A 24,512-nucleotide genomic window follows, 5' to 3' on the forward strand; every position below is an offset into this window, starting at 1 on the left:
CAGAGAGTAGCGGTGCGCAAGTGGGTGTGTGTCTGGAAGAAGGGTTGTCTGCTGGTTGCGTGCTTACGAGATGAGGAGGACGATGATGTCGAGGAGGGGGAGGGGAGGAGGGGAGGAGGAGAGGAGGCGAAAGAGTGATGGAGCGATGGAGGGAGGGAAAGGGAGTGGGGGCCCCTTTTGTTGCTATGGAGAGATGTGTATGGGGGATGAGAGATGATGTGTGTGGAGTAAGAGGCGGTTATAGTTGTGGTTGCAGCGGAAGGGGGATGGGTGATGGGGGATGGATGGGAGAGGGGATGAGGGAAGGGATGCAGGTCTGATGAGTGAACCACACTTTCTGTAATTTATCCCCCCCTCCCTTCTCCTCTGCCCCTCGGGTGACTGAATATTGGACTCGTACTTGATATTAATGCTGCTACTCCTTGTGCTGCTGCTGCTGCTGCTGAAGATGAGGATGATGCGAATATCCTATATGGCTCTTGTCAAAAATGAGAGCAGACATCTTTTTTAATGTGCTAGATGTTGATACAGGAGATAATGTTGAATTAAACGCCTGTGTATATTCAGGTACCAGGGCCGATGTCTGTCTTGTGTAACAAGGAGATGGTGGTGATGGTGATGGTGATGGTGATGGTGATGGTAATGGCACCCAGAAGTTTATCTCGCACAACCATGCAACGTTAAAGAACGCGCCCGATTGAAGAACAGGGCACCAATGAGAGAGCTTCCCTATGCACTGGGCCACATCACACAGGACAAACCCGCAAATCCCATATTTACCCCGTCTCTTCATACCCCACACGATCACATTCCCAATGCCACCAAGTTGAATACTACGACAATGTCATTCACAAACTCATCTTTTTTTAATAAATTGCAAAGTTCGCAAAATGAAGAAAGCTATAGTACAATAATGGGCGATCTAGTTTTCACACACACTCTCTTTCTCTCAAATAGTTTTTGTCCGTAAGCAAGCAAAGAAAATAGTAGTAATAGTAGCAAAAGAATCGCTTCGTCTTTCACCACTCGAAATCGCCGTTCGCCCTGTGGAACAAATAGTCACGGCCATTGATCAGCATAATACCGTCCTTCAGAACACACTTCCACTTGCTCTTCGTCCTCGACACCTTGTCGTACTGGCACAGTACAATGTTATCGGACTCATCATCCATATCCCCATCGCTGTCATCCAGGTCCGATCCCAATCCTGTATCATCGTCCTCATCATGATCGCCATCCACCTGTCCAATCGTAAACCCCTCCAGTCCATCTCTCTTGGCCTTGCGTGCAGCCCGCTCAGAGAGCGTCAGTGTAAAGGTCATCTCCCCAGGGGCTTGTCCCGTCAATTGCTCTGTTTCCCTGGCCTCCATGAATCGTTTTTCCACATATGCATCCAGCTCTGTAGTGCTCATGAATTCAAGCTCGGCCACATCCGCTGCTCCATCTGTCTGAGGAATGTTGGTGGAATTCGTCGTGCCGTTTCTACCACCCCCTGGGAGCGAGATGTTCTTGCCGCCAGATGTAGATCGAGGCGGGACATGCGGCTGAGGACGGCCTACATTGCTGTTGTCTCCAGGCAGGGTTGTCGAGGCAACGTTCGCGAGGTTGGCTGCTGGCGTTTGCTCAACTCGATAGTTAAATGACTAAAGGATAAACGCGCAGACTAGTCAGCTTCTGCGGTCTCAGCCTGACACACCAAGGCTTTTTTTTTTTTTTTTTTCTTTATAAAAAATAAAAAAAATAAAAAAAAAAACACACAATGCAACTTACACCGGGAGGAGGAGGTGGGGCGGTATAGCTGGCCAAACCTGGGGCGACAGCTGGGACAGAGGCAGAGGCAGATGCAGCTGCTGACTGATCATACTCATCAAATTCGTATGGCTCCGCAGGAGCAGTAGATTCCGAAGGCTGGAAGGCCACGACCTTGGACTGGGCAATCTTAGTCTCCCAAGACTGTTCGGATCGAACGGACGGACGACCAAACGATATGATCGTGGATATTTGTTAGCAAGAGTAGAGATATTGGTTACTGTTAGACAAAAAACGGACCACATGGGAGCACAGACTGTTCGCAATAATGTGTTTCTGGTCAGGAACAAGGGCTGCCAATTGCATTGCCGCCATGGACACATACCCTTTGAAGTTCGTGCATAATGGTCTCATCCACACCCATATCCTCAAAATCACGTCGGACATTAGTTATAACGTCGTCGATGACGAACCTATACACAGCAGTCTACAAGGCCGCGACCAAGTTCCGAACAGAGATAAAATCAAAATGAGATCCAACAGTGCTTCATCACATCCGATTTTCAGGACAAGCGACAAAAATCAATATGAAGATAGCAAGTGCCCAAGAGCACGTACCACAGCGTTGTTTGCCATGGTGGACGAGAGTGGAGAGTGGACACACTGTGTCACAGTAGAGTGTGTAGTTTGGCTCGAGGGGTTGATGGTAATAGACGAAGAGCTGCGTGTGTAGATGAGATGAGAACAAAGATAAAGCTGAGAGGACAATGAAGAAACGGAGCAGATGGAAGATGAAAAAGCGAACGAATGCAAAAAATCTTCAAAGGTGGTCTTTTATACACGTCATGACACGTACGCGAAATCTATTTGTACGTGTATTTATTCGTCTCTGAAAGCGCGGTGCCTGGATCCATTTATGAAGGCATACTACGTTCGGATATTCATTCGTGCAGCCCCAACCCCATTCTGACGATTGTGCCTGATGGTGTCAAAGTAGGGATGCATCAGAGCTAAAAGTTATAGAAAGAGAGACGTTCAATGTAAAAGTGCTCTTGGTTAGCATAGTGGACAAAAGGTCTGCTTGCGTTGCAGTCAAGAACACTGATCCCCGCTAATACCTCGTTTGGCGGAAATTCTCCTTGCAGGATCGTACTCGATCATCTGGTCCAGCAGGTCCACTCCCTCGGGGCATAGTGTTGGTAAGGACTTTTCTAACGCTTGTCTGTGCCACTGCGGGAATGTTGGTTTCCAGTCTTTTAACGAAGTGATCCCTGGCCACATATCCTCGGTGGGTGTTCCTCGAAGTCGAAATATCCTAAACAATTCATCAATTTCAGAGTCGCCTATCGATATATAATCTTGAATTGTTAACTATGGCAAAATAAATGTTTTCATTATTGCGTGCACCATGGCATGTACTGGTTCCAGAACTGTTACCGTACCTGGAAAGAGCGGCTTTTTTAATACCATTTCTGCAAAGATGCAGCCAATACTCCAAATATCCACTGCTGTTGAATAGTGCCGACAACCCATCAGAATCTCAGGAGCCCTATACCAAAGCGTTACGACCTCATGCGTATAGGGTCTCAGAGGTATTCCGAATGCGCGCGCAAGACCAAAATCTGCTAATTTGAGGTTCCTCGTCTCGTCAATCAAGAGATTTTGAGGTTTGAGGTCGCGGTGGAGGATGCGTCTGGCGTGACAGTATTCAACGCCCCTGATCAACTGGTGCAGATACTCCTATCAAGTTGAAAATAAGGTGCGTCCCTGAATGTTGGTATTTTGAAAACAGGCCATCGCTGGTCCTGCTGCAAGCTGTGATTTACCTTGACTTGATCAAGAGGGAGTCCGGAGATGCTTGTCATTGGCAAGGTATCCATGTACTTCTTGAGATCGAGATCCACGAACTCGAATACCAGATAAAGCCGGTTTTCATCGTGAATGATATCCAGCAATCTGAATAGTATTTGTGTATTGTGGAGCATAGGAATGTACAAGCAAACGATGTATAAGTGGCCACAGAGAGAAACAGGGCAGGTCTGGCCCACTCCTTAAAAAATAGGAGGCGATACGTGTCATGCAAAAAAATAACAATAAGCAATAAACATACTGAACGACATGCTCGTGCCTTAGTTCCTTCAGCAGCGATATCTCCCTAATGGCAGTACTGGGTACACCTAGATGGAAGCGAAGAGGATAGGGATTATGAGATAGCTAAGTATGAGCGAGGGATTCTGTTCTGTTAAGGCACCAGCGGGAGTAGTGCTTAAGCGACAGGGTCTTTGTGCCGCGGCCTGCAAATTGACTGTGGGCAGCTTATTCCGTTTTCTCGAGACTCTTTACCTTCATCCTCATTTTCGAGGCGAATTTTTTTCATGGCAACTAACCGTCCTGTCGCCTTCTCACTTATTGAAAGTTTCGAAAAGATATGCATTCCAAACAATTATACGGAAAAGAGAGGCAGAGTACGAGCCAAGAAGATCAAATAGATCAACAGCAGGTAAGTAGTGGAAACTAGTGGTATCATTGCGTGGGCATCGTATTGAAGGTAGCGGTTTCTCACGTTGCTCTGTATACAACACCGTAGGTGCCTTCGCCAATTTTTTCTAGCTTTTGATATGCGTCTGACATGAATATATGAAGGGAATGGGTGAGATAAATAGCGGAATGAGAGTGGACGGGAGGTATGGAAGACGGATGGGGGTACAGCTGGAAGAGAAGAGGTAATGAGATGAAAAATAAGCAAAAGGAAGCTGACGAACTTTATTTCTTATCCAATTCAGAACACGTCCTTTTTTGCAGGCACGCGTCCTAGTCTATATTTTTGGCAGTCATCGGATCGCCGCTTCAAGAAAAGCAAACACTTTGTACCATGACTATGCGGCTGCTTGATCTGTTCGCTCCGACTCAAGTTTTTTTCGGGGACTTTAATGCTGTCCTTGGCGGTAATAGGAGCCATCTAGACTGACTATCCTGTATTCTCCAGGCAGTTTGTTTGAGATATCTTCTATCTCGTCATGGCTTATGAAGAAGCTCCATTTGACCGACATATGACATTAGGAAAATATGTTTCCATCCATGTTAGCTTGTCAACTCGTGAATATCCATATCCTTGATAATCCACGAACATCGATATCTCCGACAGTACCCTGAAGAATAGCAAAAAACACCTTCACGCCGTACTCGTAAACATTTCGCTCGGTTGACTTTCGAACCCAAATCGCAGGATGAATTAAATCGACTCTTGGATTTGCTGTACTAATTAATGCCTGCGATTTTCCGAAGTATTATTCAAGGTTGTTTCCTGTGAATCTTGTTGAGGGACCGTCCGCTTTTGGCAGTAAGCCTATGACCAATATCCTGTAGACTGTTTTCCTGGTCAGACTCAGTTTCTGGAGTTGGCGTTCTGGGATGCTTGCGTCCCAGTTCTGTATCAGAGAATTTGTCGCGTCACAGATAGAAATAGATGACGCGAAAAAATCGAGTACCATTTTTCTATAACTTACGTGCCAGGTCATCCTCGACTTCTTTCTTCACAATGGTTATCGCCAGCTTCGATACATCCCGATGGCTCTGGCGGACGTTCAATACCAGAAGGTGTTTGCGGTGCGAGAAGCGATGTGCTGAACAAGTATAGTCAACAAGAAGACTTGAAGCTTAATCAGTGTAGTTATATCGCAACTGCATAGTGGTTTAATACTTTTCGAGCAATGCCTGTATCCTCCCGGAGTGTGTGGCGCTGACGGCTTCGATTAAAAAGGTATCCCTTCCTCCGTGTTTGGTCCTGTAGAGTCACGGATAACGCGTATTAAATGACTTTCTGAGGTCCAATCCTAATCATAGAGGCGGCGCGTGATGAAAATGAAAGAACGGCATAGCGGCATCGCATAGCCCCACGTTAGCAAAGAAAAAATACATTACCTTCCTTTCTTTTCTGCGGTAAGCACGAATAGGTTGCTATGTTATAATGCTTCTTACGCGAGTTACAGTAACCGAATGTCCGAATATCGTGTGTCATTTGGTTTATGTGCAGTATTTGAATAAGCGCCCTAATATTGGCTTTATTTTTGTGGAATTATTGTTGTGATCCATGTATATCCGCCTAAAGCAGCTTATAGAGCGGGCCCAGTAGTCAACAGACGAGTCGAGTTCTCATTCTGATCAGCCATGTGCATGGTGAGTCTACCATTTCATAGCCATTGAGTTCACACACCGCATCTACAATAGTCGAAATATGGAGTAGTTAGGCAATTGCTGACCCAAGATGATATAAATGGTAGCGCAAGTCATCTATCGCCGAAGGATTAACTAACAGCCAAGTTTATGGATTCTCTAGCAGTATAAAAACAGGAGAATGCAAGAGTATTGTAGAGGGCCTTGTGGAGTTGGTAAATTGTGTTCATCCTGATTTTCCTACATACTAGAAGACAACGCAGATATTGATTCCGAATAAAAAAGGCTGAACCATGAGAAACGTGTCCAAAAGGAAAGAATACTGAACATACCAGACACCCTTCTCTCCATCTTCTTCACCAGGAAAAGGTTGAAGTCGAGGATAACTCGTCCTACACAGCACTTTGCCTTTCCGACTCTACTCCCGCGGTCAACTGGGTTCGAGAAGGAGGACAATGATCCATACACCTCGGGCATTGGCTGACCGAAGGTATCTATCACGGCTGGGCAAGACGCACTGGACCGAGCCAAGCATACAGCGCACACGGCCATCTTAACAGAGTAGGAAGATGTGAATGAGACAAAGGATTACTTTTTTGCGAGTGGAGGACGTCGCGTCATTGGTATTTAAGTTTTATATTTGATATTCCATTTGTGATAAAAAATTGACTTTAATAAGCTTATATCTACTGCCTTGGCTTCGCCACGCGAGAAGGGACGGGACATGAGATTCCCATCCAGCCAATGACACCATAGAGAACATCAATCCTTACCAGGAATATTTTGACGCGCGATCGTTTAAACAGTTCGACGCCTGTGATTTTTTCGAGTTTTACAAATACCAGACCTGGAAGCGGAGGCTTGCCTCAGAGGAATGGGACAAGAAGGTTCTTTCTCTTGTCGAGGCAATCAACCCAAAGCACGGAAGAAGGCTGCGGGCCGTTTTCGCAGCCACTGCTGACGTTCGAAATGACTTTTGGGTCAGAAAGAAGCAATCCGAGGAACAGGTATGCTGTTTTAGGCTGCGATATATCAAACAATAGGGTAAAGGTGCAATTTGAAATATCGGTGTTTTTCGTCGTGTAGGCCCAGCACAAGAACGCACTGCTATTGGACGTCCGCCAGAGCCATCGGGATATATCAAAGCTGGCGATAGCCATTGTGAAGAAAGAAGTCGAGGATGACCTGGCACGTAAGTTATAGATTTCTGTCCGTGACGCGACAAATTCTCTGATACAGAACTAGGACGCAAGCATCCCAGAACGCCAACTCCAGAAACTGAGTCTGACCAGGAAAACAGTCTACAGGATATTGGTCATAGGCTTGCAGCAAAAAGCAGACGGCCTCTCGGTGAGGTCCTTAACGCTCCAACATTCAAGTTCGAGGCTATGGTCGGTTCAGAAGACCTTGGTACCCTCTTCACGTTGTATTACCAAGACTGCAAGAGAGTCAGGGGGTTTCACCCAAATCTGGTCGCAGATATCGTGTAAGAATACATGTATTTGAGGATAGGTGGAATGGAATGTTCACCACAGTTATTTACCGCCGCTTTAGTGCTATGACTGGCGTACTCTGCCTCACACACGTAAGCGAAATGCAAGCTTCAGTGCTTGGATCGATAGTCCACCAGCTGAAGAAGATTTTGAGGGTACCGCCAAGGAATATCAAGGCCGAGCGCGCCATCGTGCGTGGGTGGTGGGAGGTCTGTATTCTGGATTACAAATCGTATGGTCTTTGTTTTTATTCCGTCCACGTATATTCAACGGTCCCTTCATGTGAAATGGTAATAGACCTGGAAGGACAAGTGCGAGGACGAACAAAGTCAAGACGACGGGTGCGATGGTGATGACGAGAAAGAGGATGATGACCCCCGCGAGCTGGCCAAGAGGGCCATTATCAAGTCGACATACAAGGGACTCCTGTTAAAATCTCCACAGAAGATGTATTGGACGCTGTTTTCAAACTTCAGCACTATGCCAGTGTCCCAGTTCTCTGAAGTAAATGGAATGGCCTCGTTCCTATGTCCATTTCTGACGCCTCTCTTGCAGAAACCTGACATCGTAACGTTCTCATGGTACGTATCTCTACTTGTCTCATCTTGTTTTTGCTGACGAATGAAGCTAATTGAGAATCAACTACTTTATTATAGCGCAAACACCATAACGAAGGCCTCACAGTCCCTGCAGTCTTTGCAGAGCGCCATGCCATCCCGCTCACAGTCTACTCAGAACAAAGACGATGGCATGAAACGGCCTGATATCAGTGGCACATTTCACAAGCACGGCCTTGAGATATACTTTGGGGAGATCTCAGGCGTCGACGAGCACAGCAAATCCAAGATTGCAATCGATCTGATTCGTCTTGCGATTTGGGTTCGAAAATCAGCCGAGCGAATTCTACACCTATATGGCGTGAAGGTCTCCCTGCTAGGCCTTCAAGTGATCGGTCAGAAGATTACATTTTACAAGTTCACCTGGGTCGGGAGTATCCTCCTAATGTCATCCATTGTGCAAATGGAATTTCCAACCAGCCTAGAAAAAATGGAGGCCATTCCAAACAAAGTGCGCGTTTGGGCCGAAGTACAGGAGATGCTGACGGAGACCTGCAAGACCCTCAAGAAAGCTAAGAAGCTAGACAACCCAGGATCTGCGCGCCCTCGTGCCATTCCTTCAAACGTCGTTCGATTTCCGTATTTGCTAATTAATCCCAGCTTCAAGTTCGTTCACCATGTCCCACTATTCAAGTACAATATTACCGACCTTTGGACTCAAATTTTGCAGTATTTTGCTCAAAAAACCGGGTCTTTCTGAATTGAATAGCGTGTTTTCTTTGAAGGATGAGATAATCGCGAATCTCGATCTGCTTATTCATTCTGAAACTCGTCGGCCATTTTCTCTGCCAATCCACCTTACTGGAAGAAGCAGAAGAATAGAAGCGCACGGGAGACCTTTACCATGTCGATAGACCAGGTCATGCAGAAGTCCTCTATCTCTCAGATCCCTAGCGCCATATGCCCTAGCGCCATAGGGAGCCGGTGTCCTGGGACCTTAAGCAGTGATCTACATGCACAAATAAATGACTCTGCATCATTTTATCTTCCCTGCAAATTGCTGGCCAGCCCAGCTAAACTAACTAGCCAATTATAATGCAATAAAAGATTGGTGGCAAAAAAATGTACGACAGGGGTCCATCCGAGGGAACTAGAATGCTTCAGTAACCAGCACAGAAACAACAACGCTCCACTTATAAAACCTGCCTCTTCCAGATCGAACGCTATAGCTGCTTTTGCTGAATGGGTAGATCAAACATCTCTCGAGGAATAGTGAATTCGATTTCGACCTCGCGATTACTTGGAACTATGAATCTTTGGGTGTCCTAGTGCAAAAATAGCGAACACTCTACTAAAGAAGCCCGGCCTTTTTGGCTCGAATGGTATAATTACTTTCAGTAAGTGAACCCCCAAAAAAAGTGGCAAGACCAAATTCCACTCCAGGCACCTGACGATTTAGTGCCAATGCAATGGCACTCCATACAGAAAACCGGCGCCGCCTCAGATTCGAGATACGGTTGTCTCTGCCGACCTGTCTTTTGAGGGATTTCGAAGCCATTCTTTGATACTAGGCTACAGTCATAGTCTGGAGTACCGGTGGGTACCAATAAATGCTCTGCCAAGTTTTTGGATGAGAGATGATAACTATAATTTTGTGTCTCGAACTGTCGAGTGTGGCCACAGCGAAAAGGGACAGAGCGCAATGGTTGGTCGTGGAGCACGCCCCCAATTTTTGGTGTGATGTCAGCGTTCCTTTGGATGTGCCTAGGACGCACTCGTCCTCCAAAAAAACGAGCACACATACGCACACCGCAAACCACTGTCTTTATTGATCATCAACCCTTTCCCTCACCACGACCTGCTCTTGATCTGTTGGTCTCTTCCACTTCCCATTTCTTATCTTGATCCACTCTATCGTCAACACTTTCGTGCTCATCCTTTCTTTCTTTTTTTTTTTTTCTTTTAATAATCGTGGACTTGTGATCTGCTTGTCCCCTCTTTTGTGTCTTCTCTTTTTTAACTATGGGCGAGGTCAGTCAAGTGCATTCCAATTCATGAGAAACAACGTGCGGACAGGGTTATTCAGGCATAATTAATAAAGATTAACTTTTTATTTTTTTTTTATTTTTTTTTTAATAACAATAGTTTGAGGAGCTCAAGAAGGTCGGCACGAAACTGAGTCGCGCAGCAGAGTCAGAACTTCAAAAGAAAAAGCAGCAACTGGAATATGACGAGCGACAACGAAGGAAACAGGAGGAGGCTCAGCGCCGGCGCAAAGAGGCCGAGACCCAAAAGCTGCTACGGCAAGAGCTGGAGCGCAAGAAGATGGAGGAAGAGCAACGAAAACGGGATGCGGCAGCCCAACTGAAGGCCAAGGAGCGCGCGAGGGAGCGTGAACGTGAGTTGGAGCGGGAAAAGGAACTGCAAGAAAAGGCAAAGAAGAGGGCCAATGCGAACGCGCCCACATATTCGAGATCCAGGGCAACCTATTCAGGATCATCATCTACGTCCTACGAATCGTCAAAGGCACGTAAGGTCGTATAGATCGACATCAGAATATCGGCTGGATAAACTCGAATGCTCGTTGCCAGCTAACACAGGTATTGGTATTGACCTCGTCTTTAGCCTGCTACCAAGAAGTTGGACTACTCTTTCGAATACCTGCAAAAAGTAGCACAGTCCAATGGATCAGATCGCTCAGGATCGAAGGCGTCTAATAGTTTGATGGACCGCGGTCATGGCGAGAGGAACATGGATAGGGTTGCCAGCCGTCAAGCCGCTGCAGAGAAACTCAAAGTGAACCGCGGCATTAGCCCAGAGAGACTACTCACCGCTGCACAGTCGTTCACTGGAACCAAGATCCTCAAGAAACGTAAGCCCACCACGCTATTACGCTTTTGTTCATACCAATTTTGTCACACAAGGACCTAACTTTTTCTGCGCGCTCTTTTTCGCAACCAGCTCCAGTAAAACGGACTGCAACTCCAAAGAGCCCCTTCCCGATGTTCAAGAACCCAGGCGGCGGTGTCAATCATGTACGAGATGCCGGACTAAAAGCCATTCGCGACGGGCCCATGCCTCTGAACACGAAAAAGAGAGATCTCCGATCAATCGAGGAGGTCAGCGCTGGATTACGGGAGAAGGATGCACGCCGTGAGGAACGTATAAGGAAAATCAAGGCGATTGAAGAGGAGCGGGAACGGCAGCGGCAACATCGTGAAAATGCGATTCAATCCGCCAAATACTCTAGAGCATACATAGGCGGTGATACAAACGAAGCAGAGCGAGTGTTCAAGGAGGTCACTGGTGGCTCTGCGTCATCGCGTCGTGGAAGGTCCCCGAGCCGCAGTCGCAGTCCTAGTCCTAGGCGGAGAAGCAGGAGTCCTGTTCGAAGGAAACGAAGTCTTAGTCCTGGTACGAGCAAGAAGCGGAGCTATAGTCCTGAGGCTAGGCGGAGAAGTATTAGCCCGAGACGTAGGAGAAGCATTAGTCCAAAACGACGAAGGAGCGCTAGTCCGCCTGTTAAGCGGAAAATGAGTCGGGACATGGGCGACAGAGACCGAGATCGGGATACAGAGCGTATTCGAGAACGGGATCGGGATATGGATCGGGAAAGAGGATCAGACAGTACCAAAGCGAGCAAGAGTAAGATCAATAATGGGTCCGCAAAACGACGGTACTCTCGCTCGCCCTCACCACGACCATCCAGAAAGCGCACGAGATCTCCGCGCGGCAACAGCCGTGGCCGTGGACCATTCGATGAAGACATGTCAGTATCGAGTGTGATCGGGGCATTGTTTGGCACGCGTTATCGAGCAAAGGCAGAGGATGAAGATCTTTCCGATGACATGGAAGCGCGGCCGGATGAGGTGTTCCGTGAGGAAGCAAGAAGGTATATTGTGCTTTCAATGGTTCCGACTGCGACTCTGTCATGTTGTGTGGTGAACTGACGCCCTCCGATATATCCCTTTCCTCTCTCTTGATATATATAGCGCACGTATTGCCCGCAAAGAGGACGAGTTGGAAGCAGAGCTGGAGCGCGCACAGATGGAGCGTGCGCGCAAGCGCAAGCTAGAGCGCGAGCGGGAGCGAAATCGATCCTGAACAACCAATGTAGCGGAGAACAGACCACAGACTTTCTGACTGGAAATAAAGTTGCTCATGTGATCTACGGCCCGTCGTTCAAGTGAGAATGAAACAAAAAAAACAAAAACGGTTGGTTGGTCCCTGGGATTGGATGTGTGCTGCTCTTTCAATTCCCCAGCTTTATTTGCTCTGTGTGCAAATACCACCCCCGGGTCCTGTCTCTTCTATTTCGCCACTCTTTTGTCTCCCTGTCAAGCACCCCCTCATTCTCCTTCTGATCCCCCTCAGCTCTCACCGATCGATCTCGACCGGACCGTAGACTGCGCTCCTTGATATCAATGGGTTCCCAGGGAGCCGCCAATGTCTTGTCTCACTTTACACAGCAACACCAGTCTGAAGCCCACGCCCTGAAGGTATCCAACACAACCACAGCAACACTTGTAGCAGCAGCCCCAGCAACAAAACCAGCGACTGCGCCTCCGAAACGAGTGCCTCAGCAACTTCACGAAGCCCTGGGCCCATCCCCACCCTTCTCCTCCTCCTCTGCTCACATGAAACCCGGTCCCCATCCCCAACAATCCTCCCCTGCCGCGGGGTCCCAACGGATGCCCGATCAGCCTATACCCCGCCCCAAAAAGTACATGGGCCACTATGATATTGCGGACAGAACCTTCCAGTTGCTCTCTAGGTAATTACGCAACGCAGATCAAGAATAAAGGCGATCCTGAAAAGCATTCTAATATCTTATCGTCTTAAAGAGAACGGTATTTACTAAGCAGGGGGGGTTTTTTTTGCTATTGAACAACCTAGGCACCGAGCAGCAGCGTGTATCCTTTTTTGGTCCTTGACAATCCTGCTTGATATTCTCCTCCAACTGCCCATCGAATGGTTTTTTTTATTCTATTTCATCCTTGCCTTGATCTTCCGCATCTTCTTCATTGGAGGCCATATCGTTCTGATCTCGATCGGTGCAATGTGTGTCTCAAATGCCGTCGTTTATTACACGGTTCCCTTCAGCTTCACGTCGCCCTTTGCAACAGGAGTAGCGTTTGGGCTGATGGTCAGTCTGATACACGGTCTGAACCTCAAGGGTGTCATCCTTGCCATGACCATGTATATGCTGAAGCCATACATCGAGAAGCAGAACCTGATTGCCGCCCTAAATCCGCCAACTGTTCCCTCGATCGTATTCTTGGCACCTCTGGCATCCTTCTGCTCTGCATTCGGCGTCTTATGGCTTTTGTATGATCTCTTCGGATACCTTCACGCATCAACGGATGACCTGCGGGACTTTTTTGGTATTACTCTGCCAGCACCATCAATAGTCACCCTCAAGGATGTGAAGGACAGGAGTGTCACGCTCAACTGGCAGTGCTCCTCCCAGGCGACGATCTCAAAGCACTTGATTGAAATCGACGGGCTCATCATCGGCGAGAGTGGGAAGCAGGAAACAAGTGTTGTCATTCAAGGTCTTTATCCCGACAATATTTACCGGATACGACTCTGGGCAATCACGACCCGCAACTGGAAAACACCAAGCGACTATATCGTCGTTAGGACACTGGCATCTGTCCCTGTAGAACTTGAACTCAGCTCAGGTATATCTTCGTCTCGATTTAATTCGCACCTCAAGACAATGGAATGGAAACGCACAAAAGTACCGTCGACATTGTCTAATTCGGCTTTTGCGTCTTAACTATTGTTCATAACAGCTGAGAACATTCGAAGGGAGAGTGAGCTCATCAAAAAGTTAATCAAGGAAAGCGAGGACATGCATCAACTGAATAAAGAGCCAGAGCAGGACAACTTAGCGCCTGAGAGTCAGCCAGTCAAAGCGGGAAAATCGGACTCAGGATCTTCACATGGCTCAGCTTCCACAGGATCTGGATCTCCGCCATCCAGCAGCGCTATTGTCGCCGCTGTGGAAACTGCGGCCTCTGTAGATGCGAGAGTCCCTAGCCCGTCCATCAGCATTACGGAAGAGCAGATTTCGTCATTGAAGGTTGAGTTGGAGGGCAAAGAGGCATCTCATGCTCTACTAATTCAGCAACTTGTCGACCACGAGCAACAATATCGGCAACAAGAGGATAGCCTCAAGAGCGAAATTGCATCCCTTCGAGAGCAACAGAAACAAGAGGAGGAGCCGCGACAGCTCGCAAAGACCAAATTGAAGGAGCTGCAGGAAAGTCTGAGAGAGGCGGAGACCCACAAAAGCAAGATGGAGAAGGAGCATCGAATGGAGGTTGACAGGCGACAGAGGATGACAGAGCAACTAGAGGCAAAGCAGAGAAAGCTTGAGTCCCTGGAGCAAACATTGCGGCAAAATGAGGATAAGCTGCAACAGGAAATGAAGTCCCACCACCAACAGGTACAGGAGCTGGCGGCTAGTCTAAAGATGCGTTCGGAGGAAGTCAAGGCCGGAGAGTTGTCATTGAAGGCTCTCCAGGATTCACAAAAAACGCTCCGCATGACTATCGAGAGCAAGGAACTCGAACTTCAGACGCTGCAAGCGACTATCCATTCGCCCAAGGGTCATGTTGCCTGGGAGCAGAAAGTCAAGGGTCTGGATCAAGTCTGTACACAACTGACGAAGCAGCTTGAACAGTACAAAGAGGAAAACCAACAATTACAGGAACGACTTGCGGAGGCCACCAAAAACGTCGCCAAAGTGCGATCTACCCGCGAGGTCCGCAAAGCTCAGAATGAGGCCAGAAAGATGGGCCGTCTCACCGCTTCCGAGGCTTACACTGCGCCAGCGCTTGGGGATCATCAGAGCTTGGATTATGGGTCGAGTTGGGTTAGCGCTGGCTGGAATCAGAGTCCAGGCACCAAGATTTTAAGCGGACTCTTTCAGGACGACTCGCGTCTGGGAGATGTGAGGCCAACTCCCGTGCGCAAAATAACAGGCCCTCCCCCTGGGCTCTCGCCGAAGATGGGCACACCGGAAGCAATTAAAGCGAATGGCACCAGTACACAGGGCTATGGACGTGAACGTAAGAATTCAGGTTCCCAAAGCACATTGCTTGCGCCCGGATCTCCATCACGATCGAGCGCTCAACTCAGTGGCCACCCAAAGCCCCAACGACAAAACTCGGGATTACGGCCACGATCTTCATCAATTATGTCTTCGGAGAGTCCGTTTATCGGTGAACCGTCCGGCCTAAACGTCAGCAGATATAGTGACATGATCGAGTCGCCAATCATGGAATCGAGAGATGATGGAGATCGACTTCAAGGCCTCAGGTCCCGAGCTTCATCCATATCGTCATTGACAGGATTTCAGTCCCCTCTGTTTGAGCCTTCGTTCGTGTTCTCCACACATGTTCAACCTCAACTAGATCCAAACGGCACGAATCAGATCTTCCAGCAACCAATACAGAATCGTCAACCAACGCACGGCCGACAGCAGTCATCTCAGGGCCACAATTTGAGTCCACGGGCTCGATTCCAAGGCGCGGGACAACTTCATTCGCCTCCAGTTATGCATATGCAGTCGCATTGGGGCGGGTCGAATGCGAAAAGGACCAAAGCTGGACCCGTCTCTGTGGCTGAAGGAGGTCGGCCTTCAATGGCCGAATTCGATGCGCGAACCTCTCCAAGCATTGGATCGGGCCAGCCATACAATTATCACCGTTTTTTCGGGTCGTCATCCTCAACAGATCTACCTTCGGATATGTTCTCCAGCACGGGCTCTCCAGGCGATCACCAATGGAACGAGCAAAATGTCATAGAGTCCATGTTTGAATCCCCGGAAACGCTTGATCTCAGGCACCATCTCCGTACTGTTGGAAGCCATTCTTCCTTAGGCTCTCAGTCCAAGATTCTCCCTTCCCATCTCCGTTCAATTTCGACCCCAGGAACGTCATCGCCGCTCTCGTCGCCTACCGCCGGGACGCTACCATCTTTTCAACCATCGCCACCTCTATGGGATATCAAACCTATTGCTCGGCCTGGCACGTTGGGCCGGATGAATGGCCAAGCGGAAGGCAGCTCGAGCTCCCTCAACATTTCTGACCCGTCATCGCCAACGTCGCCTCACTCCTCGTCGTTTAGCCAGACAGGATCAGGATTTGGTCGCAAGACATTGTTTAAGGATAGTGCCGAGAGGGGTCTTTGGGGTGGATCTGGAGTTTCATCCATGGACACAGGGTCGTCGTTGCCCGTGGATGCCCTTGTTTTTGCGGATCATTACTTCAGTAATCGTGGCCACCGTGGATTTGACGCGCCTTCGCCCCTTTCCTCCACTTCCTTTGCCTCGCCGACCACCACGCAGACTAGGTTCGACACTGCCACTGGCAGCGCCTCGAGGATTGGTATGGGTAGAGGACAAGATGAAAAGATGTCTCAGACTATGAGCTCGACTGGCAACGAATCCGATATTTTTGGATATGGCCTCAAATTGAACCCGTTCGGATGGACCATTCCGAATGAAGGCGATAACAGCCAGGATAAGTGACCCAAAGAGGGCAAGTAATTCTCTCCGTATAGCGCATTTGGGTCACCGTGATTGCTTATCAGTCAGAGCTTTAAGTACTCTCCTTGGCTCGTTCAAAGGCGATGTTTTTCTTTCTCTCTTTCTTTCCTTTTCCTTTTTTTTTTTTTTTTTTTTCTTCGCTATTAGCCCAATGCTTCATTGTATTGCGATCGTTGTCTAAATATTGAAATGAAGAGTAACAAAGAGCTATGGCGGTCGTGATCGAAAGTACTCGGCCAAAATAATGTCCAGAGATTTGTATGTTTATTGTGCATGAAATGATGAAAAGTCAACTCCCTGCAGAGACTCTTGAGCTTTATTTCAAGTGGAAACTAGTCCTAGTTAGGCGCTTTGTTTTTGTGTTCTGCTTCGACTCTGCGTCCTTCAGTTTGGCGGCGCGTCCGACAAGGGAGGCAATCATCTCGTTGTAGCGTTCCGAATCCATGATCATCTGCTCTCGCTGGTCCAGCCAGTACGTGAGTTCATCAGAAGCATGCCGGGTAAGCTCGGTCAACTGAGCGATGATATCCTTCATCTCATCGCCTGAGTAGCCGCCCAAGTTTTCTACAACGAGACGAGAACATGGCAAAAGTTAGGGCTAGGACTCATCATGACAGATATAAGACGTGACAAATGCGTCCAAGGAGCTCTTTTGCAGGTACCTTTCGTGAACTGGCAAAAGGCGTGGGTGGCCTCTATGTCCAAGGGCTTACGCTCCGGAATGGATTCTGTGCTGATAATCATTGGGGATGATATCTTTGATTTCGCGGAGGATGGACTTGTCAGAGAATTGGGTATAGACGTTGGGGCCGCCATAGTCTGCATGATCATGGGATAACGAGATTGAGTGTTAGGATAGTGGACACTGTTTTCACAGTATTCTTCATGATCTCGATCCAGAGTAGACTGTTTTTTTTCCCTATATTACCTGCTGCTCCTTTGCGACGGCCAATCCTAATGAGGCGTAATACTCTTTCCGCAAATTGGAGTACTTCCACTGAAATTGGGGCGCAGCTGAAGCGGCCGATCTCGTTGGGGAGTTGTTGTCGCCGCCGCCCTGGAAGGACTGTTCGCAAAGCGAGGTCCATAGATCCTGATCCGAAAGAACGGAGGCGGCGTCGATGTTGTCAAGATCTGGATTCAGGAGCTGAGGTGAAGATGTATCGTCTGCGAGATCATCGTCGATAGGGTATAGAGCAGAGAGTTTCTCAAGTACGTAAGTTTCGACCTGGCGAGAGTTGACGGCATTGAAATCCGGCGCTGTCTAGTAGTGGTCGCCGGTAAGTGTCAGCTTTCGTAATGCGGCGCGAATCAAACCACCATTGATAGAGACACTTACCTCAATGGGCGCCTCCTCAGTTGACGCTGGTGCTGGTACTTCTGAAGCGGCGGGCTCAGGGGCAGCTCCGAATGCGTCGTTGTCGGCCGCGCCCTCAAAGTCCCCAAAATCGCCCGAGTCCTGAAAGGCATCGCCGCCTGCAAAGTCGTTAAAGTCCCCAAAATCATCATCCCCGTTGCCGTCGCCAGCCGACTGTACCTCGCCAAAATCACCGAATCCATCGTTGTCGTCGCCGAAACCGCCGCCACCGGTGTGAGCATTTGTGTTGCCAAAGCCGTCAGCTGTCCCAAAGTCGCCAAAGTCGCCAAAGTCGCTGTTGTCGTTGTCGTTGTCGTTGTCGTTGTCGCTGCCCTTGGTGTCATTAGCTGCTCCGAGGTCTCCAAAGCCGTCATCATCGGCAGTTGAGACCAGAGGGTCATGCTTCTCGTCCGCCAAGACGGAATGGTTGATTGAGTCGTCCTGGTGGCGATCCTGTAATTCGTCAGACATGATGATTGATGAAGTTCAAGGTGACGAAGATGGTGTCACGAAGTTGGCGATGCTGGCACCGCAGTGACGTGCTTCTGATGCTTTTGAGCACTTGGTTCTTTTCTGGTGGCCAGTTTGATCTGGAATCACCTCTCTCAACCCCATGGACAACCAGGACCGATCCGACCTCAGTCTCTACAGCCGACTGCCAGAGAACATTCAGAGGAGTGCCGGATTGGAGAATGATGTAAATTATTGCAGCTTTATTTACAGCGTTTGTTGGTCGTTCGCTTTTGCAAGGAATTCACCATTATTACGGTCCTTTCCCTATAGTCTCTGACACAGTCCACAGGAGAATCGTCATCGGCGGCGTTCGTTCCCAAATATGTCGAGAACTCTGTCGTAGGAGGATTCGAGACCGAACAGGTGTACAACACAAAGGTCAGGAATAAGGTCTTTTTGCTCGACAATCCTGCCAAGGAAAAGCAGAAGCGACGCAGGAGAACCAATAAGTCGAAGGCGCTGACTGCCAAGGAGAAAAGGGCCATGGACGTATACAACATCCCAGTCGAGTCTCGAAAGTACGTTTCATTCATCGCTTTGTTTCATTCGCATGCTGGATGTTGTCTTCTGATAGGGCAGCGATATCTTTATGGATTCCCAATAGATACGAGCTGTTTCTCCCGCTACATGAGCTCTGGAAGGGATACATCGAAGAACTATTTGGCGCGACGAACCCAGTAGGATTCACTCAGAAATTACTCAAGGCGGATTTCCATGGAGCCATCATTACAGGTATATCTTTCGGCTTTGTTTTCAATTCATAATCGGCATCGATATCGCAAAAGAGCCATGCTAACGTGAGGCTTTCTGGGATCCGGTGTGGACAATGGGTTGGTAGTGACGCGGTCGAAATGTCCATCCTATGTTGGGGCTAGCGGGATTGTTGCTCAGGAGACCGAAAACGTCTTCAAGATCATCACACCTAACAATGCTCTGTTAGGTAAATGCAACTCCTTGCCGCATTTCCTGTCGTTGTTCTGTTTGAACCACTGTCTCTGACCTAAAGCTCCCACTGGTACATATAGTGATTCCGAAGACGAATAATGTGTTCAAGATTCATATCCGCGATTCGATCTTTACATTGCATGGAAATCAGTTTCGCTACCGGGCCTCGCAGAGGAGCTCCAAAAAGTTCAAATCAAAACCGACTATTGATCTGTAATCATGCACCTCTGCCGGTACTCTCGCATTTTCTTGTAACATAGCATCCACAGCAAAATAAAATAAAAAATAAAATAAAATAAAATCCCATTCACACAAGGACCATAGGTGTGTAAGAGGTTGATTTTATTCCGCATCACCTTGCGAAGCTGACAGATGCGTTGCCTGCTGAATAGATACTACTATAGTGCGACAACTCTACACCATATCCACATCGCCTTGATGAAGCACATGCGAAACATCTTCAGGGTGCACATGTCCGAGCTGATTCTGGAGCGCACGCATTTTGTTTGCGGCCTTAACTGCCTGTACCGCATTACGGAATTTACTCCGGGCGTTCATACGGGCCACCATATTCGGCAACAAGTCATGTTGCTCCACGCCATCCATGTCTGTAGATCCGATAGGATCCTGTCCATGCGGGTACTGGTTCTCTGCTGGCTGCTGCTGATGGCTAAGGGATGGTTCTGTCTGCGAGAGTTGGGCTAACCAGGGGTGTTCGAGTGCTTCTTTGGCAGTCATGCGACGGCTAGGGTCCACAGTTAGCAATCCATTCACAAAGGACCGCGCTATTTCGGAAAGAAAGATGAAAAGACACGAATGCATTTTGGGTCAGATAACCGATCTCAATTTGAGGGAAAAAAAAAGCTTTGTTTCCTAGGACTGTTGTCCTCTGGTCAGCGAAAGGTAATGTTTTCTATTTATCGTACCTGTGTCTGAAACGCCTTGCCAGAACTCAATGGGTTCGAATTGATACTGAGCGTTTAGGATAGCATGCATCTCGTCCATACTGCTCTGACAGTCAAAGGGCGTGTAACCGCAGAGTAAGAAGTAGGTGATCACACCCAGGGCCCACATGTCGACAGGTTTCCCATGCCCAGATTTTTTGAATATCTCTGGTGCCTGCCACGAAGGAAAAAAAAGGGGGGGGGAGGAGGAGAAGGGAGGAGAGGGCAATAATGGTGAGTCGAGCCAAGTTGGTATATGGAGAAACGACTCTCGAAAACGCAACAGAAGGAAGGAAATGTTCATTACCATGTATCCAGGTGTTCCACAAGTTGTGGTGAGGAGATGAAATTTCTCGTGGTCAATGATCCTTGATAGACCAAAGTCTGCAATCATCAGCTCACTATCCTCGGCCTTCGTCTTGAAGAGAAGGTTTTCTGGCTATTTTAGATGTGACATAATGAGAACATGCGATATGGCGATAACGAATATCCTGCTGTAAAGATCCTACGATCCCCCTATTTGCGGTCACTACCTTCAAGTCTACATGGAGTATATCAAAGCAAAAGAGAAAGATTGAGCAACCAAGTCCGTTCATATCACGAAAACGGAATAACAAGTGTCGGATTGTTACCTCGATGAACAATTCCCTGATCATGTAGATATGCGACCGCGCTGCAGATCGTCTGGACAATATTGGCAGCATCCCGTTCATAATAGTTGCCCTTACTGCAAATCCTGTCAAATAGCTCGCCTCCCTCGGCCAACTCGGTTACCAGATACACTAAATCGACCACCAGGAGCAACAATAAGCAATATCGACAGGACGGTCAGTATGTTTATGTGGATGGTCTTTCGTCTTTATCCATCCTGCCCCTCCTCCGCTTCTTCCTCCCTATTCTCCTCTTCCTCAACTTTAGTAGAAACGCCCTGGCCGCGCCAACTCCGTGCTTTTGTGTTCACTTACGGTTATTGAGCGTTTCGAAAGAATCGGCCAGGGTTAGGATGTTGGCGTGGCCGACGGAGATACGGCGGAGAACTGCAATCTCGTTCCGAATCATGTGCTCCTTTCCCTCCATGAGTTTCTTGCTAATGACTTTGACGGCATATTTCCTTCCTGTCTCAATCTGTTCATCCGAAGTCGCACCAAATTCAAAGAGGAGAAATCTGGTCAGGGATGAAGGTTACGAAACAATTTGCTGATTATTGTCACAGTCGTTGTATCCCTGAACGCCCAATTGACCCTCGTTTTTTTTTGTCCTGAACGGATGCGCTGTGGTGGAGAGAACTTACGCTGACGGCCTCTACAAGAAAGTGATAATATTCAAGAAGGAAAAAGATGCCTTGTTAGCTATTATGCCCCTCCGAAAGTCAAGACGGAGCAATTGAGCGGTATTGGTGCCTTCGTTCAGCCCAAGAGACCTACCCTTCACAACAGCATAGGTTCCCTCGCCGAGGATACGGCCGGTTTTGTATTTACAGGGGACGATCGTTGGAGCAGCTGTGACAGACATGGTTTATTGAGCGCGTGGATAATTAAATGTAGCTGATTTGTTCTGTTCCTGTTTCTGTAGCGGGGCTGTCGCGTGGGTGTGATGAATACGTCCTGGAGTCGTACGTTTGCTAGCTGGCTGACAAATTGTGCGCGTGGTTCCTGGCGGCCGACAGCAGTATGGAGGAGGCGATGTCGATGTCAAGAGGTGAATGAGGTTGAAGAGATGACATCTGTTCCTCGTTTTTATAAATCCAGGGTTCTATTTTTGGCGTCTGTGAAGCCCGTCCAACCTTCTTTGAAGCTTCGCCTGTGAATCCGTTTTAGGCTTTGCTTTGCTCCTGTTGGACTACAGTTCATTCTGGGGCCATGTGCACACACACACACACACACATATATACATATGTATATATATACAACTGCGGCAACCTATTTGTGGCATCCACAGTGCAAACCATTCCTATCTTTGATGACATCCACAGCAAAGAAAAAAAAACTTTCGATATATATATATATATATATATATTTACGTACTGCAAGTTGAATAATAGCTAATCTACAAAAAAGAACAAAACGTCGATGTTTGTCTACAGTTCGTGGCTCTCCTCCGTAGTCTTTGCCGCCATATAAGCTCCCTGGCGGTTAGGATCCAACGCGCGACAAAGGATCGCCAGCCCGCCAACAAAGCTCAACAGCGCACAGATCTGGAAGATCTGGCTCACGGGCAGACTATCGACGTGCAAGAGGATCGCGCACACCGCAAAGTTCATCGGCACGCGCAAGAACGCCATCACGCCCGTCCGGTTCTGCTCTGGGATCGCCTGGGCCTTCAAGGTACCGATCGAGGGGAAGTACATGCCCGTTGTGAACTCGAACAGCAGGAATGAAAAGATGGTATAGGCACTATTGTTGGTGTTGACCACGATGAAGCAGAAGGACGCGCCGGCGACTAAGAGAGCAAGCGACAGAAGGTTCTCGGTGAGGACATTCTTGTTGGACAGGTACTTGAAGGCTAGAGATCCGAGCATGCTGCAGAACATCATGACCGAGAAGAGATAGCCCAGAGGGAAGGGTGCGACCGAGCCGGTCGAGTTCTTGATCGAGCTCTCCAATGCAGGTGTGTACAGAAGCACAAAAGTGTACATGCAGCACTCAAACACTGTCTGCGCGAGTCCTAATGACAAGATGTTGATATCTAGCCAGCAAGCAAGAACGTCGACAGACGATTAAATTGCCAGTTTTCTTTAACATGCTTTCATGTTCAGATGCGGGCGCAAAGCGGTCATAAAACACGGTCCTTCCCTACCGCTCTTGAGGACAACAAGACCTTCAAGCATGCTCTTGAACACAGACCCAGTGGTGTTGGTTTTGCTCTCTCCAAAGTTCTCCTCCCACGAGCTCGAAATCAAGAGCGCAGCTAAAAGCAAAGTGCCTGCACTGACCACAAAGGGGGCAGCAAGGGAGCCGGACCACTCGACCGCGATGTTGGCAACAATTCCAGCAAGAATGGCGACCAATCCGTTTAGGAAGATGGCGGTGCTGAAAGTTGCGCCAATCAGAGCTGGGGCGAAGCCTATATAAAAATAATTGAGCAATAGAGACATTTAGGTACACTCGTTTCGGGCGAAGACGAGAACAATCTTAATAAAAAGTTTCCTTCGATTGGTGCAACCTACCCTTGCGCTGATGCTGGGAAATGTACCAGGCCTCAAAGACGCAGTAAAGCAACGCTGTGCTCAATCCGCTCAGCAGATGACTGAGGATCAGGTACTGGTAGTTCTGGGAGAGGCGAATCAAGCTGGCGGTTGAGGATGTGCAGCAGAACAACAGAGCCATGCGCTTGCGACCCCTACACAGACGGACACGGGAGATGTGTGCAACAACGACAACGACAACAACAACAACAACAACAAAATAGAATTCAAGGAATCGATTAATGATTGTGGAGAAGATGGCAAAAAGACGACCAATGTTCTTGCAGCAATCGATTGGCACAGACATCCTGATAATCATGCAAGATCCAGCTCTTACCAGACATCGGCCGTGTTAGCAATGACCGTTCCAAAGACAGCACTGCTCACAAAGCCCACGATGAAGAGGACAGCAATGTCGTACATCTCGAAGCCATGGCTCTGATACAGCACGTAGAGGTAAGGGCCCTGCAACCAGTCGCTCACTAGGAAAAGGATGAGGGAGGTTAGCAGTAGTTGAATCAGCGATTGAACAGCGATTGAACAGCAATTGAGGCATTGAGGCGACGAACTAGACCAAACAGAAGCAATAAGGCGACGCAGATAAAGTGTTTGTTTGATCCTTACTCATCACTGTCAGGTACACTGCCAGGTAGTTATTCCTGAACTTTGAGAACGATTCGTTCGCTGTCGTAATCATCTTGGCGAAGTCCTAATGGGAGACGCAACTTGATGGTGGAGTGAGGAGAAAGAATGAGGAAGAGGAGGAGGTCGCGACCAGAGTGGATGGATGAGAAGGAGGAATGAGAGAGCGAGAAGAAATAGGAAGGGGCAGGCAGCTCCGGGCCCACAGTCCGTTTTTGAAATGGATATTCCAGGCGCCTGCCTAAACCCCAAAAAGGAGGCTGCCCCTTTGATAGATAGTAAACATTCTTCTTTCCTCAGGAATGTGTCTTCCGCTGTATGCCACAGCGAGCGCATTCAATCGACTTGACACTTGATTCCCGGACTCGGACGTGTAGGCAACCATTCCTCTCACG

At 48.3% G+C, this 24,512-nt stretch overlaps 8 protein-coding genes across 8 annotated transcripts; 3 read left to right on the forward strand and 5 right to left on the reverse strand.

Moving 5' to 3' along the window:
• Positions 1–819: 819 nt before the first annotated feature.
• BC939DRAFT_442238 (transcription factor IIA, alpha/beta subunit) lies at positions 820–2,540 on the reverse strand. The gene is made up of 4 exons (XM_051554355.1): positions 2,368–2,540; positions 2,135–2,236; positions 1,771–1,953; positions 820–1,643 (listed from the first exon to the last, which is right to left on the reverse strand). Exons 1-4 carry the CDS (start codon positions 2,383–2,385, stop codon positions 1,020–1,022), a joined length of 927 nt encoding a protein of 308 aa, XP_051415264.1. The 5' UTR covers positions 2,386–2,540; the 3' UTR covers positions 820–1,019.
• Positions 2,541–2,575: 35 nt separating this feature from the next.
• On the reverse strand, positions 2,576–4,490 carry BC939DRAFT_442239 (kinase-like domain-containing protein). Its single transcript, XM_051554356.1, has 7 exons — positions 4,313–4,490; positions 4,093–4,154; positions 3,860–3,926; positions 3,576–3,705; positions 3,192–3,489; positions 2,868–3,092; positions 2,576–2,759 (listed from the first exon to the last, which is right to left on the reverse strand). Exons 1-7 carry the CDS (start codon positions 4,378–4,380, stop codon positions 2,677–2,679), a joined length of 933 nt encoding a protein of 310 aa, XP_051415265.1. The 5' UTR covers positions 4,381–4,490; the 3' UTR covers positions 2,576–2,676.
• A 1,426-nt stretch (positions 4,491–5,916) lies between these two features.
• Positions 5,917–8,732, forward strand: BC939DRAFT_526365 (uncharacterized protein; the record flags this gene model as incomplete). The annotated part of the gene is made up of 7 exons (XM_051561360.1): positions 5,917–5,925; positions 6,729–6,929; positions 7,009–7,114; positions 7,168–7,408; positions 7,513–7,606; positions 7,713–7,996; positions 8,072–8,732. The coding sequence occupies 7 exons, from the start codon at positions 5,917–5,919 to the stop codon at positions 8,730–8,732; spliced, it is 1,596 nt and encodes a 531-aa protein (XP_051415266.1).
• Positions 8,733–9,781: 1,049 nt separating this feature from the next.
• BC939DRAFT_442242 (uncharacterized protein) lies at positions 9,782–12,163 on the forward strand. Its single transcript, XM_051554357.1, has 5 exons — positions 9,782–10,003; positions 10,118–10,498; positions 10,598–10,844; positions 10,934–11,864; positions 11,965–12,163. Exons 1-5 carry the CDS (start codon positions 9,995–9,997, stop codon positions 12,074–12,076), a joined length of 1,680 nt encoding a protein of 559 aa, XP_051415267.1. The 5' UTR covers positions 9,782–9,994; the 3' UTR covers positions 12,077–12,163.
• Positions 12,164–16,848: 4,685 nt separating this feature from the next.
• Positions 16,849–18,360, reverse strand: BC939DRAFT_474441 (uncharacterized protein; the record flags this gene model as incomplete). Its single annotated transcript, XM_051558420.1, has 4 exons — positions 16,849–17,096; positions 17,195–17,438; positions 17,461–17,796; positions 17,872–18,360. The coding sequence occupies 4 exons, from the start codon at positions 18,358–18,360 to the stop codon at positions 16,849–16,851; spliced, it is 1,317 nt and encodes a 438-aa protein (XP_051415268.1).
• On the forward strand, positions 18,105–19,892 carry BC939DRAFT_37997 (Rof/RNase P-like protein). Its single transcript, XM_051551733.1, has 6 exons — positions 18,105–18,380; positions 18,474–18,586; positions 18,673–18,920; positions 18,977–19,134; positions 19,241–19,342; positions 19,428–19,892. Exons 2-6 carry the CDS (start codon positions 18,503–18,505, stop codon positions 19,562–19,564), a joined length of 729 nt encoding a protein of 242 aa, XP_051415269.1. The 5' UTR covers positions 18,105–18,380; positions 18,474–18,502; the 3' UTR covers positions 19,565–19,892.
• Positions 19,660–21,990, reverse strand: BC939DRAFT_442262 (kinase-like domain-containing protein). Its single transcript, XM_051554358.1, has 8 exons — positions 21,716–21,990; positions 21,583–21,593; positions 21,257–21,416; positions 20,924–21,073; positions 20,825–20,832; positions 20,599–20,730; positions 20,274–20,466; positions 19,660–20,132 (listed from the first exon to the last, which is right to left on the reverse strand). The coding sequence occupies exons 1-8, from the start codon at positions 21,801–21,803 to the stop codon at positions 19,762–19,764; spliced, it is 1,113 nt and encodes a 370-aa protein (XP_051415270.1). The 5' UTR covers positions 21,804–21,990; the 3' UTR covers positions 19,660–19,761.
• Positions 21,991–22,306: 316 nt separating this feature from the next.
• On the reverse strand, positions 22,307–24,288 carry BC939DRAFT_442274 (uncharacterized protein). The gene is made up of 5 exons (XM_051554359.1): positions 24,100–24,288; positions 23,813–23,957; positions 23,458–23,630; positions 23,088–23,354; positions 22,307–22,976 (listed from the first exon to the last, which is right to left on the reverse strand). The coding sequence occupies exons 1-5, from the start codon at positions 24,170–24,172 to the stop codon at positions 22,369–22,371; spliced, it is 1,266 nt and encodes a 421-aa protein (XP_051415271.1). The 5' UTR covers positions 24,173–24,288; the 3' UTR covers positions 22,307–22,368.
• Between the last annotated feature and the right edge of the window lie 224 nt (positions 24,289–24,512).

This window comes from Gamsiella multidivaricata (assembly GCF_025024155.1).
Source record: "Gamsiella multidivaricata strain RSA 2152 chromosome Unknown BC939scaffold_12, whole genome shotgun sequence".
Taxonomy (NCBI): Eukaryota; Fungi; Mortierellomycota; class Mortierellomycetes; order Mortierellales; family Mortierellaceae; genus Gamsiella; species Gamsiella multidivaricata.

Excerpts from the sequence above, each read along its gene's own strand:
- BC939DRAFT_442238 (XM_051554355.1), bottom strand. Across the intron at positions 1,954-2,134 it reads TTATGCACGAACTTCAAAGG|TCTTGGGAGACTAAGATTGC; the intron begins GTATGTGTCCAT and ends CGATCCGAACAG. Across the intron at positions 1,644-1,770 it reads CCCCACCTCCTCCTCCCGGT|TCATTTAACTATCGAGTTGA; the intron begins GTAAGTTGCATT and ends TTTATCCTTTAG.
- BC939DRAFT_442239 (XM_051554356.1), bottom strand. The coding sequence starts at position 4,380 with ATGTCAGACGCATATCAAAAGCTAGAAAAAATTGGCGAAGGCACCTAC. Across the intron at positions 4,155-4,312 it reads GGTGTTGTATACAGAGCAAC|TGAGAAGGCGACAGGACGGT; the intron begins GTGAGAAACCGC and ends ACTTTCAATAAG. Across the intron at positions 3,490-3,575 it reads TCCCTCTTGATCAAGTCAAG|GAGTATCTGCACCAGTTGAT; the intron begins GTAAATCACAGC and ends TCAACTTGATAG.
- BC939DRAFT_442242 (XM_051554357.1), top strand. Across the intron at positions 10,499-10,597 it reads CGTCCTACGAATCGTCAAAG|CCTGCTACCAAGAAGTTGGA; the intron begins GCACGTAAGGTC and ends CCTCGTCTTTAG. Across the intron at positions 10,845-10,933 it reads AACCAAGATCCTCAAGAAAC|CTCCAGTAAAACGGACTGCA; the intron begins GTAAGCCCACCA and ends TTTCGCAACCAG.
- BC939DRAFT_37997 (XM_051551733.1), top strand. The coding sequence starts at position 18,503 with ATGGACAACCAGGACCGATCCGACCTCAGTCTCTACAGCCGACTGCCA. Across the intron at positions 18,921-18,976 it reads ATCCCAGTCGAGTCTCGAAA|GGCAGCGATATCTTTATGGA; the intron begins GTACGTTTCATT and ends GTCTTCTGATAG. Across the intron at positions 19,343-19,427 it reads ACCTAACAATGCTCTGTTAG|TGATTCCGAAGACGAATAAT; the intron begins GTAAATGCAACT and ends TGGTACATATAG.
- BC939DRAFT_442262 (XM_051554358.1), bottom strand. The coding sequence starts at position 21,803 with ATGTCTGTCACAGCTGCTCCAACGATCGTCCCCTGTAAATACAAAACC. Across the intron at positions 20,467-20,598 it reads GTGGAACACCTGGATACATG|GCACCAGAGATATTCAAAAA; the intron begins GTAATGAACATT and ends CCTTCGTGGCAG. Across the intron at positions 20,133-20,273 it reads GCAAGGCGTTTCAGACACAG|CGCGGTCCTTTGTGAATGGA; the intron begins GTACGATAAATA and ends TTTCCGAAATAG.
- BC939DRAFT_442274 (XM_051554359.1), bottom strand. The coding sequence starts at position 24,172 with ATGATTACGACAGCGAACGAATCGTTCTCAAAGTTCAGGAATAACTAC. Across the intron at positions 23,631-23,812 it reads GCTAACACGGCCGATGTCTG|GGGTCGCAAGCGCATGGCTC; the intron begins GTAAGAGCTGGA and ends CCGTCTGTGTAG. Across the intron at positions 23,355-23,457 it reads TTCCCAGCATCAGCGCAAGG|GCTTCGCCCCAGCTCTGATT; the intron begins GTAGGTTGCACC and ends ATTTTTATATAG.